This window comes from Triplophysa dalaica, chromosome 21 (assembly GCF_015846415.1).
Source record: "Triplophysa dalaica isolate WHDGS20190420 chromosome 21, ASM1584641v1, whole genome shotgun sequence".
Lineage (NCBI taxonomy): Eukaryota > Metazoa > Chordata > Actinopteri > Cypriniformes > Nemacheilidae > Triplophysa > Triplophysa dalaica.
Window position 1 is genome coordinate 13,722,635 of NC_079562.1, and position 16,973 is coordinate 13,739,607.

Consider the following 16,973-nt stretch of genomic DNA (forward strand, 5'->3'; position numbering starts at 1 on the left):
GATCAAATCATTACAGAAGACTCATTGTTTTAAGTGCATCGCTCAAGGACAGTATAGCTGTTGGATGAAAAGAGAGCACTTTAGAAAAAGGAGGTGTGTACATCCTTCAGATTAATAGTTTTACATTATACATTACGTTTTTTGTTTTGTTGTCTAATTTAAATAATAATATATTATTGGGCAATCATGTTTAGGATCATGTCCACACAATAGAAGAAAGAAATATTAGATAACTGGCTGGACATATATCATTTTGCTTTAAAGCTGTGTGCTGTGTTACTAGCTGTACGATAAAATTATGTGACTTACAAATGAACACATTGATATATCATTTGGTTTAGCAGCATGAAGAACATCTTCAATAATGTGCTTCCAAATTCACCCAAACTCATGCAGAAAAATCTATCACAAAGCCGTCACTTGTCATTACTGAGATGAAACTAGTAATGATGTTGTGTTTTCAGTGTGATTCATCACTGCCTTCACTACTCTGACACTCAACATCAACATAAAATAAAAGAAGTGATGTGTCTGTGTGCTATCGGATGCGGCAGATGGCGCGTTGTGTCCATCACTTGACGCGCGTCTGGCTGCTATTCATAACAAATCCAGAGGGATGAGTGAATTGGGCAGATGAGGGCTACATTGATTTTCTCTGACCCCAGGGGGTCACTGTATTGTGCTATTGTCCCACCACCTTTGATTCATATATTTTAATCATGAATTATTGCGCAATTATGCAGTAGACGGACAGGTGATTGTCATAATGACATTATTTCCTCCTAAATGTCATCGTTATTTGCTCTTGTTTTAGAAATGCTTTGCCAACAATTGTTCACGGTGACAGGGGGATTATTTAATACCTTGCACGTATAATTTCACTGACAGCAGGTCTAATGTGATTTTGGAACACAAAGCATTGTGTGTTAAACGGGAACATTAATAAATATCTGTCTGTATTATTAACACATGAGCTGGATTTAATATAATAAGAAAACCAGTATGTATGAATGTTTAATAAAAGCCGGACGTTTTCCCATTATATATTGAAAGCATGATTACAATCACTCAATTTTTATAATGTCACAGCGACTCCTGCTGGTCAGTACCTGCAATTGCAAGATATTTTTTGGACGTTTCTAGGTTCAGGAATCGATGGTGTTTGACAGTGTAGTTTTTCCTTCCTGATTGTTTAACAGTGTTGTCAGTTTTAATGATATACAGACATTATTTGCATTTTATGTAGGTCAAACTAATGATCTGATATTGTTGTATTTGAGACCATTTTTGTTATTGCCTTATGATTTTCGTTTAATCGTTTTTTTATTTACTGTTTACAATTAGCTAAAACGCCATTAAACTGCCTATTACATTTTTGTAAAGCAAACCTCAATTCATACAACACAAAAAAAATTAAAAATTTGCCTATAAAACCTAATAAAACATCAACAGCTTTTTTAAGTCACTCAAACTTTATATTAGATACTGTTTGCAAAATACAACTTATTAAATAAAACAAAACTGAATACATTGTTTTGACATTTTGACTAAGCACTTCTTTTGTCATTTTTACAGTGTATGTTTATTTAAACAAAAATCAATACAATTTCCTTTTGAAAATAAATAATTATCCTAGTTTTCTATTTAAAGAACTTACATTATAAAATGTAAAAGCATTTCTTAGAGGTCTATGTAAACCATCTATTAACCAAGCTGTATTCAATTTTCTTTTTTTGCAATAACAGAAGAAACATTCAAGAATAATTTGTTTTCAAGTCACTGCATGTGAACAAATATATTCACTTTTTTAATTTATTTAAAATACATTTTAATTTTAGTCATCAGAGAGAAAAGTGTGTCTGAACACACTAGCTACTTTGTCATCTCCCTATTTTGCAGGAGGAAACAATTTTTTTTAGCTTTTTTATGTAAACAGTGTGCCAGCTCTCTGCGTCTTGAGATACAGTTTTAGAGTAACTAAACCCCGTCATTAATTAATAATCCCATGATCTCACAACACCACGGTGGGTTTCATCAGATTCCAAAGCTTCTCATAGCTCTGATCTAATGGATACATTCGGTGGATACATCTGACCTCTGTTGACTTAATCTGACAAGTGAAGGTTGACTCAGGTTACTATTAGGTTAGGTTATCTCATGCACCTCTCAGGACACAGACCTCTTCACAGCACTTTTGTAAAGAGTAACTTTCATATCATCTCTTGTTTAGCACGCACCCTCGGGTGGACCATCATCTCCGGCCAACATGACTAAACTGTTATCTGCCCAGGAGGCTGCCAAGATCTATCACACCAACTACGTGAGGAACGCAAGGGCAGTCGGTATGCTCTGGACGGTCTTCACCATCTGCTTTGCCATCATCGGTATGGTAGTGTTTATACAGCCCTATTGGATTGGAGACAGCGTCGATACGCCCCAGTCGGGTTACTTTGGCCTTTTTCACTACTGCATCGGGAACCCCATCACAGGAGAACTGGTGTGTAAAGGCAGTGCTTTGGACTTTGGATCCATCCCTTCTGGTGCATTTAAAACAGCCATGTTCTTCGTAGGCATTTCTTTACTGCTGATTGTGGGAACTATCGTTTGTTTTAGTTTGTTCTTCTTCTGCAACTCGGGCAGTGTGTATAAGATATGTGCATGGATGCAGCTCGCAGCTGGTGAGTGACATCAATACCTTTGAATTATTACTATACAAGTTTTACTTCGAACTAATCAGAAAGTCATTTTAGTGTAAATGGGAAGAGGAATTATGTTTTTATCAGAATTTGTAAAATATATGATAAAAGATTTAGGGTTTCACGATTTAAATCTAACACTTACATATTTAAGTAAAATAAATGAAAACACCTATGCAATCCTGTATAAAAAAAAAGGCATTTAGTCCATATGGTCCACTCATATTCCTCTCTACAATACCTGTTAAGCATTAAACAATGTGTCGTTGGCTTGTAAAGGTTATTATAAAGTGCTAACCAAGGCACTTTAAAATCCTGAATGAACATAAATATTCTTAATTTACACTTATGCCATGTAAGATGATAAAGTCACCTGCAAAAGAAAAATGATGTCATCCTTTCCTCACCGTTGTCATTTTAAACCTGCGTGACTTTCTTCTTCTGCAAAACATTTTGAAAAATGTTGGTAACCAAGAACCATGGGTCCCCATTGACTTCTATCGTGTGGACACAGAACCAATGCAAGGCAATGGGGACCAACGTTTTTTTGTTACCATTTTTCTAAATATCTTCTTTTGTGTTCTGCAGAAGAAAGAAAGTCATACGGGTTTGAAATGTGAAAAGGGTGTGTAAATAATGACAGAATTACATTTCGAGGGTGAACATCCCTTTATCGCTGACGTGAGGTATCTCTGGACTTCAGCACCATGGATAGTTCCAGCAGTTTTATTGAATGCACGCTGCTTTGCAATAAAGAGACAATATTGAGGAAAACAGCCAAGTTTAGAATTTTTTCTTTACTATTTGAACTACAATACGGAAGCAATATTTTCAGTTAAGATATCAAATAGAAATCTAATGATTTTTAAGTCTTGTAACTAATGCAGTCAGTGGGGACACAGATAACCCGCTGAGAACATCGTCTTACATAACAATGCACTTAAATAATTACACATGGTCATTAAAAGAAAGTGAGGGTGAAAGTGAGAGAGAGTGTGTGTAAAGCTATACCACACTAGCACCAGCTGCACAGCAGAGGGTATATTGACATATGAATAATAAATAATGGGATAAGTGCCTCGAGTTGCCAGGCAACAGGCATTGCAAAGTATTTCTCTGAGTTTTTCTGACAATGATATATGGAAAACAGTGTCTAGTTCTCACACTTTTTACTCAAGTGGATTAGTGTATATTTAGTTTTGAAAGTCATAATGGAAACTAATGGATCTGAGCCTGCTTACACAACATGTTTTTAAGTAGTAGGTGTTTTTACTGTAAAACATGTATGAATTAAAATGAAAACCAAAGATAGACAAGTTTCGTTTCTGTCTTCAGCCACTTGTATGGTTATAGGTTGCATGATCTACCCAGACGGCTGGGACTCCGAGGAGGTGAAGCGCATGTGCGGTCAACGGACTGATAAATACACGCTGGGTAACTGCACAGTGCGCTGGGCGTACATCTTGGCTATCATCAGCATCATAGACTCCCTCACGTTATCTTTTCTGGCTTTTGTGCTGGGCAACCGCCAAGACAAACTACTGCCAGAGGACTTTCAGGTCGGGGAGAAGAAAGGTGAGAGAATGTGAAGCAGCAGGACTGCAACGTAGATTCCAAAATGAATTGTTTATTTTGCGTCTCATTTTGGACAAGAGGATCAAGAGACGAGGAAAAATATCACTTTCGTGGAAAATGTTTTTAAGGATTTAAGGGAAATATATGTGCCCGGTTGAACTACAAAAATCTCAACATCTTACCTAAAATATTTTAACTAAAAATCATGTAGGCGTCATGTATTCACCATGACATCGGTTAAAAACCTGTGTATGAACCTTTCATCTGTGGAACACAAAAGAAGATATTTATAGACATGTGTCAGTGGTTTTCTGTCCATACAATGGAAGTCAAAGGTGGTCAATGTTGTTTGGTTACCAACATTCTTCCAAATATCGAAAAAAAGATAGAAAGTCATACAGGTTTGGATTGACATAAGGTCATCTTATGATTACTATCCCTTTAAGCTTTCAGACTATTATTGTCAGGCCCAAAGAAATACCTGAGAAAATAGGGCTAGCTGCTCTCGTAATGTTGACATTTAAAAAAACCTAACATGTACCTTTTCTTGTCCTTAGAGGAAGCGTGAAGGTCCCTGCACAAGTCAAATAATGGACATCACATCACTGCTGACACGTCACGAAAAAGCGCAAAGTTGTGATATATATCGGTCTGTTACTTCTTTATTTTATACATGTAATACTGAGGCCAAAATGAGGTAATTTGCTAACATAAATAATCACTTTTGTATTGAATGCATTATTGTAAACTGAATTCAGTAAAGCATTTTGAGTACTCGATTCTGATTGGTCAATATGCAGCCTACGTATTTTCCCCAAGATTTTTGGAAGATCAAAATAATCAAGCTCCGTGATTAACAAAGGTTTAGCATGTTTACACGCTTTGTCTATCAAGATAATCTTTTCAAATTAACAAAACATTTGCTACATGTGAAGCCAAACATAAAAGAAGCAGAAGTAAAAAGCTAATGCAATGCTATAAACACTACATCTAAGGTCGATCAACGTCACCACCAAGCCTCAAAAGCGAGGTGTGCTATGATTGGCCAGTTAACCAGTGCGTGGTGATTGGTCAAATAATGCAAGCGTGTGAAGGAAACGTAACGCATCTTATCATATTTGGAACATCAGGTTTCAAAGCAATTGTGCCGACAGGTCGCCCACCTTACTTGCTTATACATTTGGGTGGTCTTAGTGAAATAATACCATGAACTGATGTAGATTTGTGGGGGTGTGATTACACGAGGTGTTTCAGGCAGGTCTGTGTGAGCATTCACTTTTAGATAGAATGGATCTTTTGTTCCGACACTTACAATTTTACGTGTCTAATACATATGCATGTGCAACTTATAACACATCAAAGACACAGAACAACACGTATTTGCACAATATGACCCCTTTAAGAGATTTGTTTCCATGTTGCATTATTTGTGAGCTATATATGCGCAATGACGTTGTCTTAATGTCCTCGCCAAAGGAAGTAGTCACATGTAGCAACTTGTAAGCAACCGCCGTTTCTGAGACACATCTCTGAGCATCCCTTTGGCGTTTTATGGAGGGCCTCAATAGTTTCCGTAAGTTACTTGTAACGCATGGAGCTGCGGCTAAACAGAGGTAAACTTTCAACCCATTTAAAGGCGCAAGTCATTAAAAAATGTAAGAAATAAAGCATTTAAAGAGAAAACATAACTTCCTGAAACTATCTGAAGGCTCAATGAATAACGCGACACGCGAAAATTTCGAACTTGAGTTGGCGCAGCTCTCTCTCAATGGCTCTGCACCAGTGCATACAACTCATTGTAAATGTTTTGTTCCAGTAACGATGGTCAATAGTTGCAGCTTATTCACGATAAATCCCGATTTTACCTCCAGTGCAACCTCATATCATCATTCAGTTGCTCACATTTGCCATGTCAGGCAAGTTATCTTCCAATGGAAGGAACTTAATGATTTAATTCGATTTAGTGACCAGTTCTTAATGCTATAAATTGACTACAAGTGACGTTGTAGTTTGCGTTTTAACTTTCAAAACCGGCACTTGCCCTTTCATCTGCAGCGAAACCCAACAGCCATGTGCCATTTCAAAATCTTTATTTGAAGTTACTACAGAAACCATTTGAGTTCAGAGTTGAACAATCAAAAGCGAAGAGATATTCTTGAAAAAGAGCAGAGAACGTGGATGTGTGATCCTAAAACTGTCCCCAACTAGACTGCCTTATCACAAAAGAGCAGAGGGTCCTTCAAAGCTGTACATCTGTTTTCATTAGACACGCTCTGAAATAATAAAACAAGTCAAAAGAGCTGAAAAGAAGCCCGGGTCATCTCAGATTTGTTTCAAGACATATTTTGAACCAGCGATTCTCAGACATTCCTTGCAAGCCATTCTGAAGCCATAGCAAAACTGTACACAGTTATTGGGACTGTACAATACTGATATACTGTGAAGAACCAAATCTTTGGTATGAATATGTACAACATCTGAAACACAAACTGATTTTAGATCTTGTAAAGCAAAAAAAAATTGGATACCAAAACTCCCTGGCATTCAACTTCTTTAATACCAGCTCATGGTATAAATCTAGTGATATGGCCATGATAGTCATTTATAAATCTGGAATAAGGATTTCAGTGCTTTTGATTTTCTTTGTCTTTTTTGTATGATAAAAGCACATGTGTGTTTCTCTTACACTGTACAGTAGCGCACATTCAAATAAGCAGAGTTAAAAAATATGTAGGAATTCTTCAGTTCCCTCTTCATTCTTGTGGCGATATGACAAATCATCATTTCTCAAGGCTCCTTAATACACTGAGTAAACACTACAACCAACTAATGAGTGCTTTAAACTCAACACTCTTGCGTTTCATCTGCAGAGTAAAAGAAACCTGAACCTCTAGCAAATCCCAAACTTTCCAAACTATATCGTGATCTGATGGCAACTGTTAGAAAAGTGATACGTTTGCGAGAGAACCAATCACTGCGATAACGGTACACATAAATTATACCCAGTACGTAAAAAAGAACAATAATACAAGATTAGATTCAGATTAGATCTGCTTGACCGGTTCTCTTCACGTTTGCGGCTGACGTCTTCCATGACACAGCTGAGCCTCTCAAGACAACGCCTGTGACCGGTGAGTATTCGTGAGTTCAAAAGATCGGCATGTGTGTGACTGCGTGTTTCGGGAGCGTCCGGCCACTAGGAGTTGATCCACGGATGTCGGAGGCACTCTGCAGCCGTGGCTCTTTTCTCCGAGATGAGGTCCAACATGGGCAGGAGGAAGTCGGCGAAGGTCTGGGCCTCCTCTCGGGACCACTCGTACTTTTCCACCAGCACGTCCATCAAACCCCACGGTTTAAGCTTAGTGATGTGCCTCAGGTCACCTGACACAGACGTAAAAGACAAAGTCACTAAATTGTGCCTCTCACAGATTTCCAAACTAAAATCTCTAGTCGGCAAGCAACACAGAGGAACTTGATCACTTGTGTAGATATATTACAGCTATTTTAAAAAGGCTTTTAACATGACTCATTCGATCTGATTTGAGGTGAGAATATTTTTAAATGAACAGAGAGGTTAAAAAGGCAACAGGCACACAGGCAGGAAAATGTATGGCCATACCAACACTGGGAGCGGCCAACACGCCTCATTCATCAAAGTGTCATGTTCACGCGAGGCTATTAACCACTGCAAGCAAGTTTCTCAAGTACGTGAAAGGAACATTAGCAGAGCGGTTAATCATGTAGCAAGTGTACCTTTCTTGGTGAAAAACTCCTTGGAGTATTTGCCGTTCATGATGAGTTTCCGTGGAATCTTTCCCAGGAGTTCGATGATCAAAGCAATGTGATCTGTGCACAAAATCAAGTGAATTATAAATTAAATATCATCGACCAAAACAGTCACTTAACAGGAAAAGACACTTCAAACCTGTTTTGACATACTTTGACTGGTTAAATATGTGTAAAGCCGATAGACAGTCATGAAAATTGGAGATACAACGTTTCTTCCTGACAGCAACTAGATACATTTTTTCCATGGCCGTATATTAAAGACAACATTTCAAAATTATTTTAAGTTTTTCTGAGTTATTTCATATGTATGTGTTCAGGTAAAATCATCATTTTTATTTCATTTTTGTGAACTATTATCAATATTTCAAATAAAAATTGTGTTTCTAATTGCATTTATTTGCATAAAATGAACAGGAGAAACAAAAGGGGTCAAAGTAACAGAAAAGATGCGCTTTATGCTTTCAGACCTCAAATACTGCAAAGTTCATATTCACTTTTAAGTAACTCAACAGTAATATTTCTACATGTATTCAGGAAAATTCTAAATATGTTTTATGTGATCCCCCTGATTTGTCGCAGTTTTCATGTGTCTTGTCATGTAGTCAGTATTCCACATTGCTGTTGGATGACTTTGTCACTCCTGAGGTTTGATTTGGTTGAAATTCAAACAGAACTCAACTGTAATGGCCACAAAACATCTAGAAATGATGATTAAATAAGAATTGAATCTAAATGTTTTCCACGGCTGTATATTAATATAAACAGTGATTCTAATGTCAGCTAAAATAGTCAGATTAGTCATCTAGACTGTGGCTTTAAAAGCCTCTGTCAGTTCACTCCCGAGTGTCATCTTCCCAATGACATCGCAAATATCGCAAATATCTCTGTGTGAGTATGAAGTAGACCTCACTGGCATCATTAATAAACTTTAATGGATCTCGTTCAAGTGATAATTAACACCCAGAATGTGGCTTGTGTTTGCGTTTTGAATTTCTGATGCTCTGTGGAATGTGTGGGTAGAATCACGAGCTGTGAAAGAATAATTACCTTCATCTCTGGAATAATCCTCGCCTGAGTGAGGCTCGAACAGGTAATCCCCTGTCGCCAGCTCAAATGCCTGCAGAGAGACACAGAATGAGCACGCTTCTCTCCAACCCATTGAACCTCATCATCAAATTCACGAGGTGGCAGTTAGCTCTCTGAAAGGCCAAACCAAGCTCCTCACCCCTGACTATAATCAAGCTTTCTCGAGGTGATGGAGAGTGAATTGCAGCTCTCTTTGGTCAGTGCTGACACTGAGTTTAACCTCTCTCTATAGATCTGTTCGTTCGGTTTACAAAAGTGCAAAGTCGTTGCACTGCAGAGATCAGTGTCAGCAGAGCTCAATGAAACACTTTAAAAGCCAATAGAGTCGTAAGAACCTCTGTAACAATCGATGACCTGTCATAAGTGACACGCCTACCCACATTACACAGAATCTAAAGTATTTATCATAGGCCAGACCCAAAATAACATTATATGGAATGGCAGATGGGTAAAACATTACATAAATGTCATTTAAAGTATCAAAAACTATATTTCAAACTAAAACTTCACCTAATATTCATGTGTGTATCACTGTGGTTCTTACAAACACATTAACATCAAACTACTGGAAGCAGTTGTGAGTCTTGTACCCCCTTTGCACTTTTGTGCCATTATTTAAAGCTAAAATCGAAAAAACTCAACGCACCATGCATGCTGTGCTCCAGATGTCTGCTGGGGTGCCATATCCCGCTCCGATCAACACCTCCAGCGAGCGATACTGCCGCGTCTGAATATCATCCGTGAAGTGTTTGTGCTAAACAAGACAAACAAACATTAAGTAAGCAGCGCCGACAGCTGATGCAGAGGTGAGACATGCTAACAATATCCTTGTATAACAATCAACCGCTACATTAACCAATCAATCATCACGCAAGTCAAACCGAATACAGACACAAACAATCAAAATTTTCTGATGTGATGCATTGATTTTCAAGTTACAGGAGCATATCTGAAGTTCACAGAATTGATTCGAAATGCAATATACTGGATACGACAAACCTGTTCTTCAACTGCAGTAATGCTTCAAGCGCCAGCAAAATGTCAGACTTACCACCCAGCATGCGTTGCCCAGGTCAGCAATCTTCACCTGGATCTTATCGGCGTTTAGAGGCTCCAGGGGGTTAACCAGCAGGTTCCCCGCCGCAATCTTAGCTGCAGCGCCATGTTGGGAAAGAGAGAAATTGTTTTAGAATCAATAAACACGGTAGATTGACTCCTGTGAAGTTCAGTGAGTTGGCTGGTGAGGGGTTTTCAGATTTGAGGACCGTGGGACATTGTTTGTACTAATACAGCTCTCTGGGAATCTATATTAGCCGAGACAAACATAACACTTGTGATTAAGTGCTTGAAATAAAAGCCTTATTGATCTTACGGACGGAAATGTTAAATGGGCAATTACTAACACAATTTAAGCTCTCCAGCAACTAAAATCTCACAGAACTATCATTTTACCAATGAACGGTAGATCAGTTTGCAAGTTTTTGACACTGAAAGAAAACACACATCAGGACAGACACAGCGAGAGAGCAGAAGAGGCGGGTGGAGGTTAGTAAGGAGCACACAAAGCATCAGAGGGAGGGGCTGTTCTCCAGAAAGTGCTCCACACTGACCGTCCTTCAGGCTCTCCTCCTCTGGGGTCACCTGCGCGCTGGGGTCCACCTCCATGCTGAGGCCCATCTCCGCTCTGGGACCCTCAACAGAGCCGGGGCCCTCCGAGTCCTGCACTCTAGGGCACTGTGACTCAACCATGCCACAAATCAAAGGTCCATTACCGTCTGTGGCGGCAGGGCACGGAGGTCTGGGCTCTTTCTCCTCTGCGCTGTTGCATGCTGGGTAAGGGTTAGTGGGCTCGGACCCCTCGGTGCCGCTGTCGTACGGATTCGCGGGGGTGTCGTCTTTCATCTGCTCCTGGCCGTCTATGGGTTGCTCTTCCTCGGGGCCTTTGCTGTGACCGTTGACGGCGCCTCGGAGCTGAGTCCAACCGTCGGAGACGCCATCTGGGGTGGAAATGGGGTTCATCCTCAGAGTTAAAACATTCACCAGCGCTAACACAAACGTTGCATATAATTGATGAGGACAGTAGCTTAAAGCTTGTTTTTTTAAACCGCAGATATGAAGGGAACAGTATGCTTAAAGAAGAGCTGCAAGGATTCTGAAATATGCCAGAGATGACCGAGTCACCAAAAGTAGATAGAGAAGTTTTTTAAATAAGCGCGCAATAAATGAAAATCGCTCATCATCTCACCCAGTGTGTCCTCAGCTGCGATGTCATTAAGTGTCTGACTGTTAGGTACAGATGGGGTGCTGTCGGGTGTCTCCGTCTCATCCTCTTCCTCGTCCTCTCCACCATCACGTTCTTTCTCCAAGCCTTCGATCTCCAGAATTCTCTTTTCCAGGAGTTCGGCTTGGCGTTTCTGTTTTTTCTTCATCTTTTTCTTCTTGTTCTTCGACATCTTTGCTATCTGATAGAGCGAAGAGCATCAAACAGCTGCCTTTTCCCATGATTCATTGCAGATTCATTACAGACACAAGTTCTACAGTATAAATAAAAAATTATGCCAAAAAGTTCACAATTTAAACTTAAAGGGCCCACCCTCATGTCTATACGATATTTCGGTTCTTGTCCCACAATGCAAGTCCTTGCGATTTTTACCCATTTTATAAAATGCCACAATGTATTAAACATAAAACTGTACACTTACTTGTTTCTGGGCTGGTGCTGTACTCACTACATTGAAAACAGACAAAGAAAACAAGAGAATTGGTATCCAAAGTCAGCATCCTATTGTCAAGCGGGAAACAGTCATTCGGTACCCAGAGGGAGTTCAAAGGCAGTGCACATGAGCTTCTCTAGACACATTAATGAGAATCTGTCATCCTTCACTTGTTAAGAAGAGCGCATGAGTCACTAGTCTACATTTAGACCCATCCAGCAGACTTCACGTCACCCTGCATAATGTATCAATGGAAACGTTCTGTGCCGAGCTGGATGTGAATGGCTCTACCCACGATGCACCAGTCATCAAGTTACAACTACAAGCCTCTGTAGAACACCGTTACTGATTTCTTTATCATTAAATGTTGATGTGCAATACTGACACATTATTAAGCATGTTTTTGATCAAATACCTCTTATAAATTGCTTTGGATAATAGCGTCTGCTGAATGCAAACAACATCATTATGACATTATCTACTCATATTGATGTTGTAAACTAAATACAAGGAGTACATTCATTAGAGATGTACTAATATGTTGATTCTGCTAGGCTCTGTAAATATTGTTTTATATCTGCTATGCATCACCTGCGGAGCCTGAAGGAGGCGGAGCTCCAGACTTCTGCCATTCAGTGGCCTCTGCAGCCAGTCTCCTGACATACGCCTCATTCACGTCCATCAGGATGTTCTCTGGCTTTATATCAGTGTGAATGATCTTACACTTGGTGTGGAGATAATCCAGGCCTTGCAAAACCTACAAAGACATTTGAATGCTTTTAAACTTTGAAATATACATCAAATTAAATGTCACAAAGTAGCATAATGCAATTGTGTATGATTTTGAATGCAGCAGATTTCCCAGGTTACAAAGGACTCAACGGTTGCTTCTAATTATAAACACGTGCATCATCAAACTGAACAAAACATCGCTGCAAACACAAAGGAACGCACCTGTCGGATGATGCTCTTGACACAGGGCAGCGGCAGGCCTTGATAGTTGGACTTAATAATCCACTTCAGCAGATGGTGGCCGAGAACTTCAAACACCATACACACATCTGACGGCGCACGGTAAAGGGAAACATCTCTCAATGAGTCCCATGAGAACAAAAGCCCAGAGCTGTGGACACGATCTGTTCTCTTCAAATAAATAAGTGAGTTTGGCTGAATCTGGGCAAAGCGCCTGCTCTCACAGCTGTGAATCCACAGTTTGAGAGCACAGAAGCAGATACGGAGTGGAGTTGCACCTGTGGATGTTTAGATAAATGATCTATATGGACACGTACAGATCAACTGTGTTTGTGGAGAGACCGTGTGTGTTCTGTGTATTGCAAGGATACGGGTTCCATTCACGCCTGATATCTTGAAGTCGTCCAACAACTGCACCACCTTCTCCCTGCTGGGATCATTCTGGTCCGTGTTTCTGACCTGAATTGACCAGATGGGCATAGTAAAAAAGGCTTTGTAAGCGAGCCATTTAACATTTCAAAACCATTTACTGCAAACTTAAGCCTGGCAGGGTGCTCATTTTAAAAACCACAGTCCGCTGGCCATGCAGATAAACCTGACTTTCATTATGTTCAGCAACACTGTACGCCACATTCTCAAATTCATCTGACATTAAATGGCTGCGCAAATAATTCAGCATAATGGTTTCTATGGCAGCGTTGGTGTCAAAGGAAGCTCACCGATCTCAGCAGCTTTATCTCATCGAGAGCTGTTTCTGTGTAGTGTTCTGCGCTTTTAACCACCTTCATGGCCACAAAACGCTTCCCTCTGCAAAAAAAAATCATATATTAGCATTGACTACACAGCGGAAATGCTGCGAGATAACAGTTGTACAAAAGCCTGCTTTTTGAAAGTGAACTTACTGTATGTCCCAAGCAAGCCAAACGGTGGAAAAATGACCCCATCCCAGCTTGCGGATTACATGGTAACGTCCATTAAACAGGTCACCTATCTTGACATGATGGTACCCACCTACCAAACAAGAGAAAATGTGCATAAGAAAATAAGTGACTTTATACAGAATATATACCGAAATATGACTGGGCAAAATATGAAATTAGATATCATATATTACATAGTAGAGATAAACATGTAAACAGCTGTGGACTCGTACCCTTGCAGTAGTCATTAGGGTCCTCCTGCTCCTCATCATCAGAACCCAAGATCTCCTCATCTTGCTCCTGCAGAGAGGAGTCGGGCTGCTGTGCTGCTCCCCTCGGGTGGGGCTCAGGTCTGGAGAAAGAAAGAAAGCTTATCATTAAAAAACAGATGTAACAACAGCAGAATAACAACCACCACCACCCCCAGCGAAACATCTTTTATGTCTTATTCTAGATGGGCATCAAAAACGAGGCAAACATTACTGTTATTGACACTAACTGAAAACCCCCTCACTAAATTACAATTCAACATCAATGGTACTGTGATATTTATTATGGTATACGATCTACAACTATCCACTGGACGTGTGTCAGACATTTATAAAAGCCATAAAAAAGAGAGATACAACAGTGAACCATAAAAGACTGCGGAGATATTGTTGTGTTAAAGGTCTTCTGCGGCTCGCTATAGCTCCAAACACAAGCTCAGCGTGAGACGCGGCAGAATCTTGAGAGATGTCAAGCTGAGCGAGATCTTTCAGTCTTTTGAGTTGACTGAAAACAGCTGCATCAAAGCTGAGCATCTGAAATATGAGCATTCATTATAAAACAAACCCAAAGGCATTCTACATCAATGTCTAATTTATTATTTTGTATAATAGTAATAGTAAGCAAGTCGTAAGAGATTGCATCATGATCCATCAACTAACAACTCCGAGGTCATGTCTAGTAATATAACATACCGTTAAAGGGATACTGCACCCAAAAATTATGTCATCATAACTGACCTACCAGCTGTCCCAAAAAATGTCTTTGTTCTGTTGAACACAAAAAGATATTTTGAAGAATGTAGGACAGCAAACAGTTCTGTGGCACATTTTTCCTACTTTTGGACTCAAATCGGACTCAAAATCTGATATATATATTTATATATTTAAGTCGAGGGGGGTCTGCGTTGCCTGGTTACCAACATTGTTCAAAATATCTTCTTTTGTGTTCTGCAGAAGAAAAAAGTTATAAAGGCTCGGAATGACACGAGTGTCAGCAACTGGTAAAATCATTTTTATTTTTGGGTGCAATATCCCTTTAAATGGACTATTTCTTCGCATTCATATTTTTAACCATGGATTCGCTGCCAACATTTCATGATATGTGGGTCAACACAAGATTTCAGTCATAATTGGGGAAAATTTCAATACCATTTTGCTAAAATCCATTTGTTTTAATCATACATTCACGATCCACACCAGCACAGCACCTAAATATCTAACTGACCTTTTCCACATCATTTTTCTGGCTGTGTTATTTCCATCGGCGGGCTACATCAACAGAAAGCATTAATATAATTTGATATGCAGCTTTACGCAGTTTGCGCGAATGTGTTGGCCTCCTTCTGTAGCATAATCTCTCTGATGAAATTGCTAATTTTCCGCATCTTAAACCAGGCTATGAAATACAACTTGGAAGTTTGAATCGGCAACCTAAGCCTTTACAAGGACACTCAAAGAGCGAGGAAACGTCTTTGAAAAAGTAATTTTTCAACAATTCACAGTACATGTGTGAAGCAATAACAGATCAAAAACAGTGAGCTATTAAACATGTATGTGTAACTCGAGGTAGGTCTGTACATGTATAAAATCTCTTTCAATAAATTATCTTTCAATAAAGATACACAACACATCTGGCCAAACTAAACAGGCTGAGGGGGAAATAAAATTGTGCATCTGCAAAAATGTATAAATAATAAATGGATTTCAACAGAACAGCTTGAATAACCCAACACTTGATCAGAAAATACAGAACGCACTTAGATCACCAACTGTACAACAGCATCATCACACTGATTGTTCTCATTAACGTGAAATCTATTAATTGAGAAACACTGATCTCTGTCTGTTACCCCAGCAGACTCAATTTTGTGCCTCATGCGTCACTGAGTATTTCAATAACGCAGGCACCGTCAGTGGCAAATATAGCCACATCGCAAACATTACTTCAAAGTGTCAGGGATTTACAAAATCTGCTCTCTCATGAGTTGATTATTTTATGAAGCAAACCAAAGTAGCCACTTGCGACTTTAAAAACAGGATAACAGACCATGCAGTTGTGTTGTGTTGTGTTAGATTAAATGGTGGTGGTTGTGTTGAAGTAGAAATTTATTAATTCATTCAATTTTGCCTCATTCCAGACATACACCAGCTGTGCAATTGGGACTTCATTAGTTGAGGTATTTCTGAATGCTACGCTGGGTTGGAGGGTCTCTGGGGGGAAGATATATATATATATATATATTCACAAACAAAAGCATTGCCATAAACACCCCTGGCCCGGTGCAAAACAAATGTTACAGTAGCCCAGTCAAGCCCACTGTTTCTCCAACTGTACCTCTCTATACAGAGCTCTCCTTAAAGACATAGGCCCTCATTTATCCAACCAACATCGAAACCAGAGTACATCCTAACAAAATAATCAGCTGACAACAACCCTCACGTGTGATTTATTAAACTTTAGTTTGCGACCAATTCCGTCTTACGAATAATCGTACCTTGATCATAATTAACATATTACGCCCCAATAAATTCAGGGTGTAGAGACTAGATTTTGCGACATGGAGAAACGTAATCCGGCCAAAAAGAGGAACTTTTCCGATTTAGAAATTGAATATTTAACCTTGAAAAGCGGAATCAAAGGAATTAAAGAAAAAACCATTGGAAAGACACTACTACGGTTAACAGCATAGGCGTAGTGAACCCAACTATAGCTCAATGTATGTTTTATTGGATGCGTATGTATTGTAAGCATCACTGCAAATTGTTATTGTTTCACTACTATTTTTACACTGAAAGTATCATTGTTTAAACTACTTTGTTTGTGTAGTGCATTTAAACAAATTATAACTTTGTTTGAGTTAGCCTACATTCATGTATTAATATAAAAACGAATGTAGACATAAATTACTGATAGTTTTTGTGGTGATTTTAAATTATAGAATACTGTTTATA

The 16,973-nt window shown here is 39.2% G+C and overlaps 2 protein-coding genes across 5 annotated transcripts in view; one reads left to right on the plus strand and one right to left on the minus strand.

Moving 5' to 3' along the window:
- The first annotated feature begins 2,260 nt into the window (after positions 1 to 2,260).
- Positions 2,261 to 4,839, plus strand: lhfpl5a (LHFPL tetraspan subfamily member 5a). The gene is made up of 3 exons (XM_056735517.1): positions 2,261 to 2,678; positions 4,032 to 4,271; positions 4,829 to 4,839. The coding sequence occupies exons 1-3, from the start codon at positions 2,267 to 2,269 to the stop codon at positions 4,837 to 4,839; spliced, it is 663 nt and encodes a 220-aa protein (XP_056591495.1). The 5' UTR covers positions 2,261 to 2,266.
- A 1,505-nt stretch (positions 4,840 to 6,344) lies between these two features.
- The window catches only part of srpk1b (SRSF protein kinase 1b), a 28,648-nt gene continuing 18,019 nt past the window's right edge, over positions 6,345 to 16,973 (minus strand). For 3 of the 4 annotated variants that reach the window (XM_056735086.1, XM_056735085.1, XM_056735084.1), the window contains 14 exons: positions 13,986 to 14,104; positions 13,735 to 13,843; positions 13,552 to 13,639; positions 13,204 to 13,291; positions 12,815 to 12,921; positions 12,452 to 12,617; positions 11,849 to 11,874; positions 11,392 to 11,608; positions 10,757 to 11,143; positions 10,198 to 10,298; positions 9,793 to 9,900; positions 9,108 to 9,177; positions 8,025 to 8,117; positions 6,345 to 7,652 (listed from right to left, as the gene is read on the minus strand). In XM_056735086.1, the coding sequence (XP_056591064.1) occupies positions 7,468 to 7,652; positions 8,025 to 8,117; positions 9,108 to 9,177; positions 9,793 to 9,900; positions 10,198 to 10,298; positions 10,757 to 11,143; positions 11,392 to 11,608; positions 11,849 to 11,874; positions 12,452 to 12,617; positions 12,815 to 12,921; positions 13,204 to 13,291; positions 13,552 to 13,639; positions 13,735 to 13,843; positions 13,986 to 14,104 (1,864 nt within the window). In that variant the 3' untranslated portion in view covers positions 6,345 to 7,467. The remainder of the gene's footprint in view (positions 7,653 to 8,024; positions 8,118 to 9,107; positions 9,178 to 9,792; positions 9,901 to 10,197; positions 10,299 to 10,756; positions 11,144 to 11,391; positions 11,609 to 11,848; positions 11,875 to 12,451; positions 12,618 to 12,814; positions 12,922 to 13,203; positions 13,292 to 13,551; positions 13,640 to 13,734; positions 13,844 to 13,985; positions 14,105 to 16,973) is intronic. The other variant, XM_056735087.1, reaches the window with a different exon arrangement.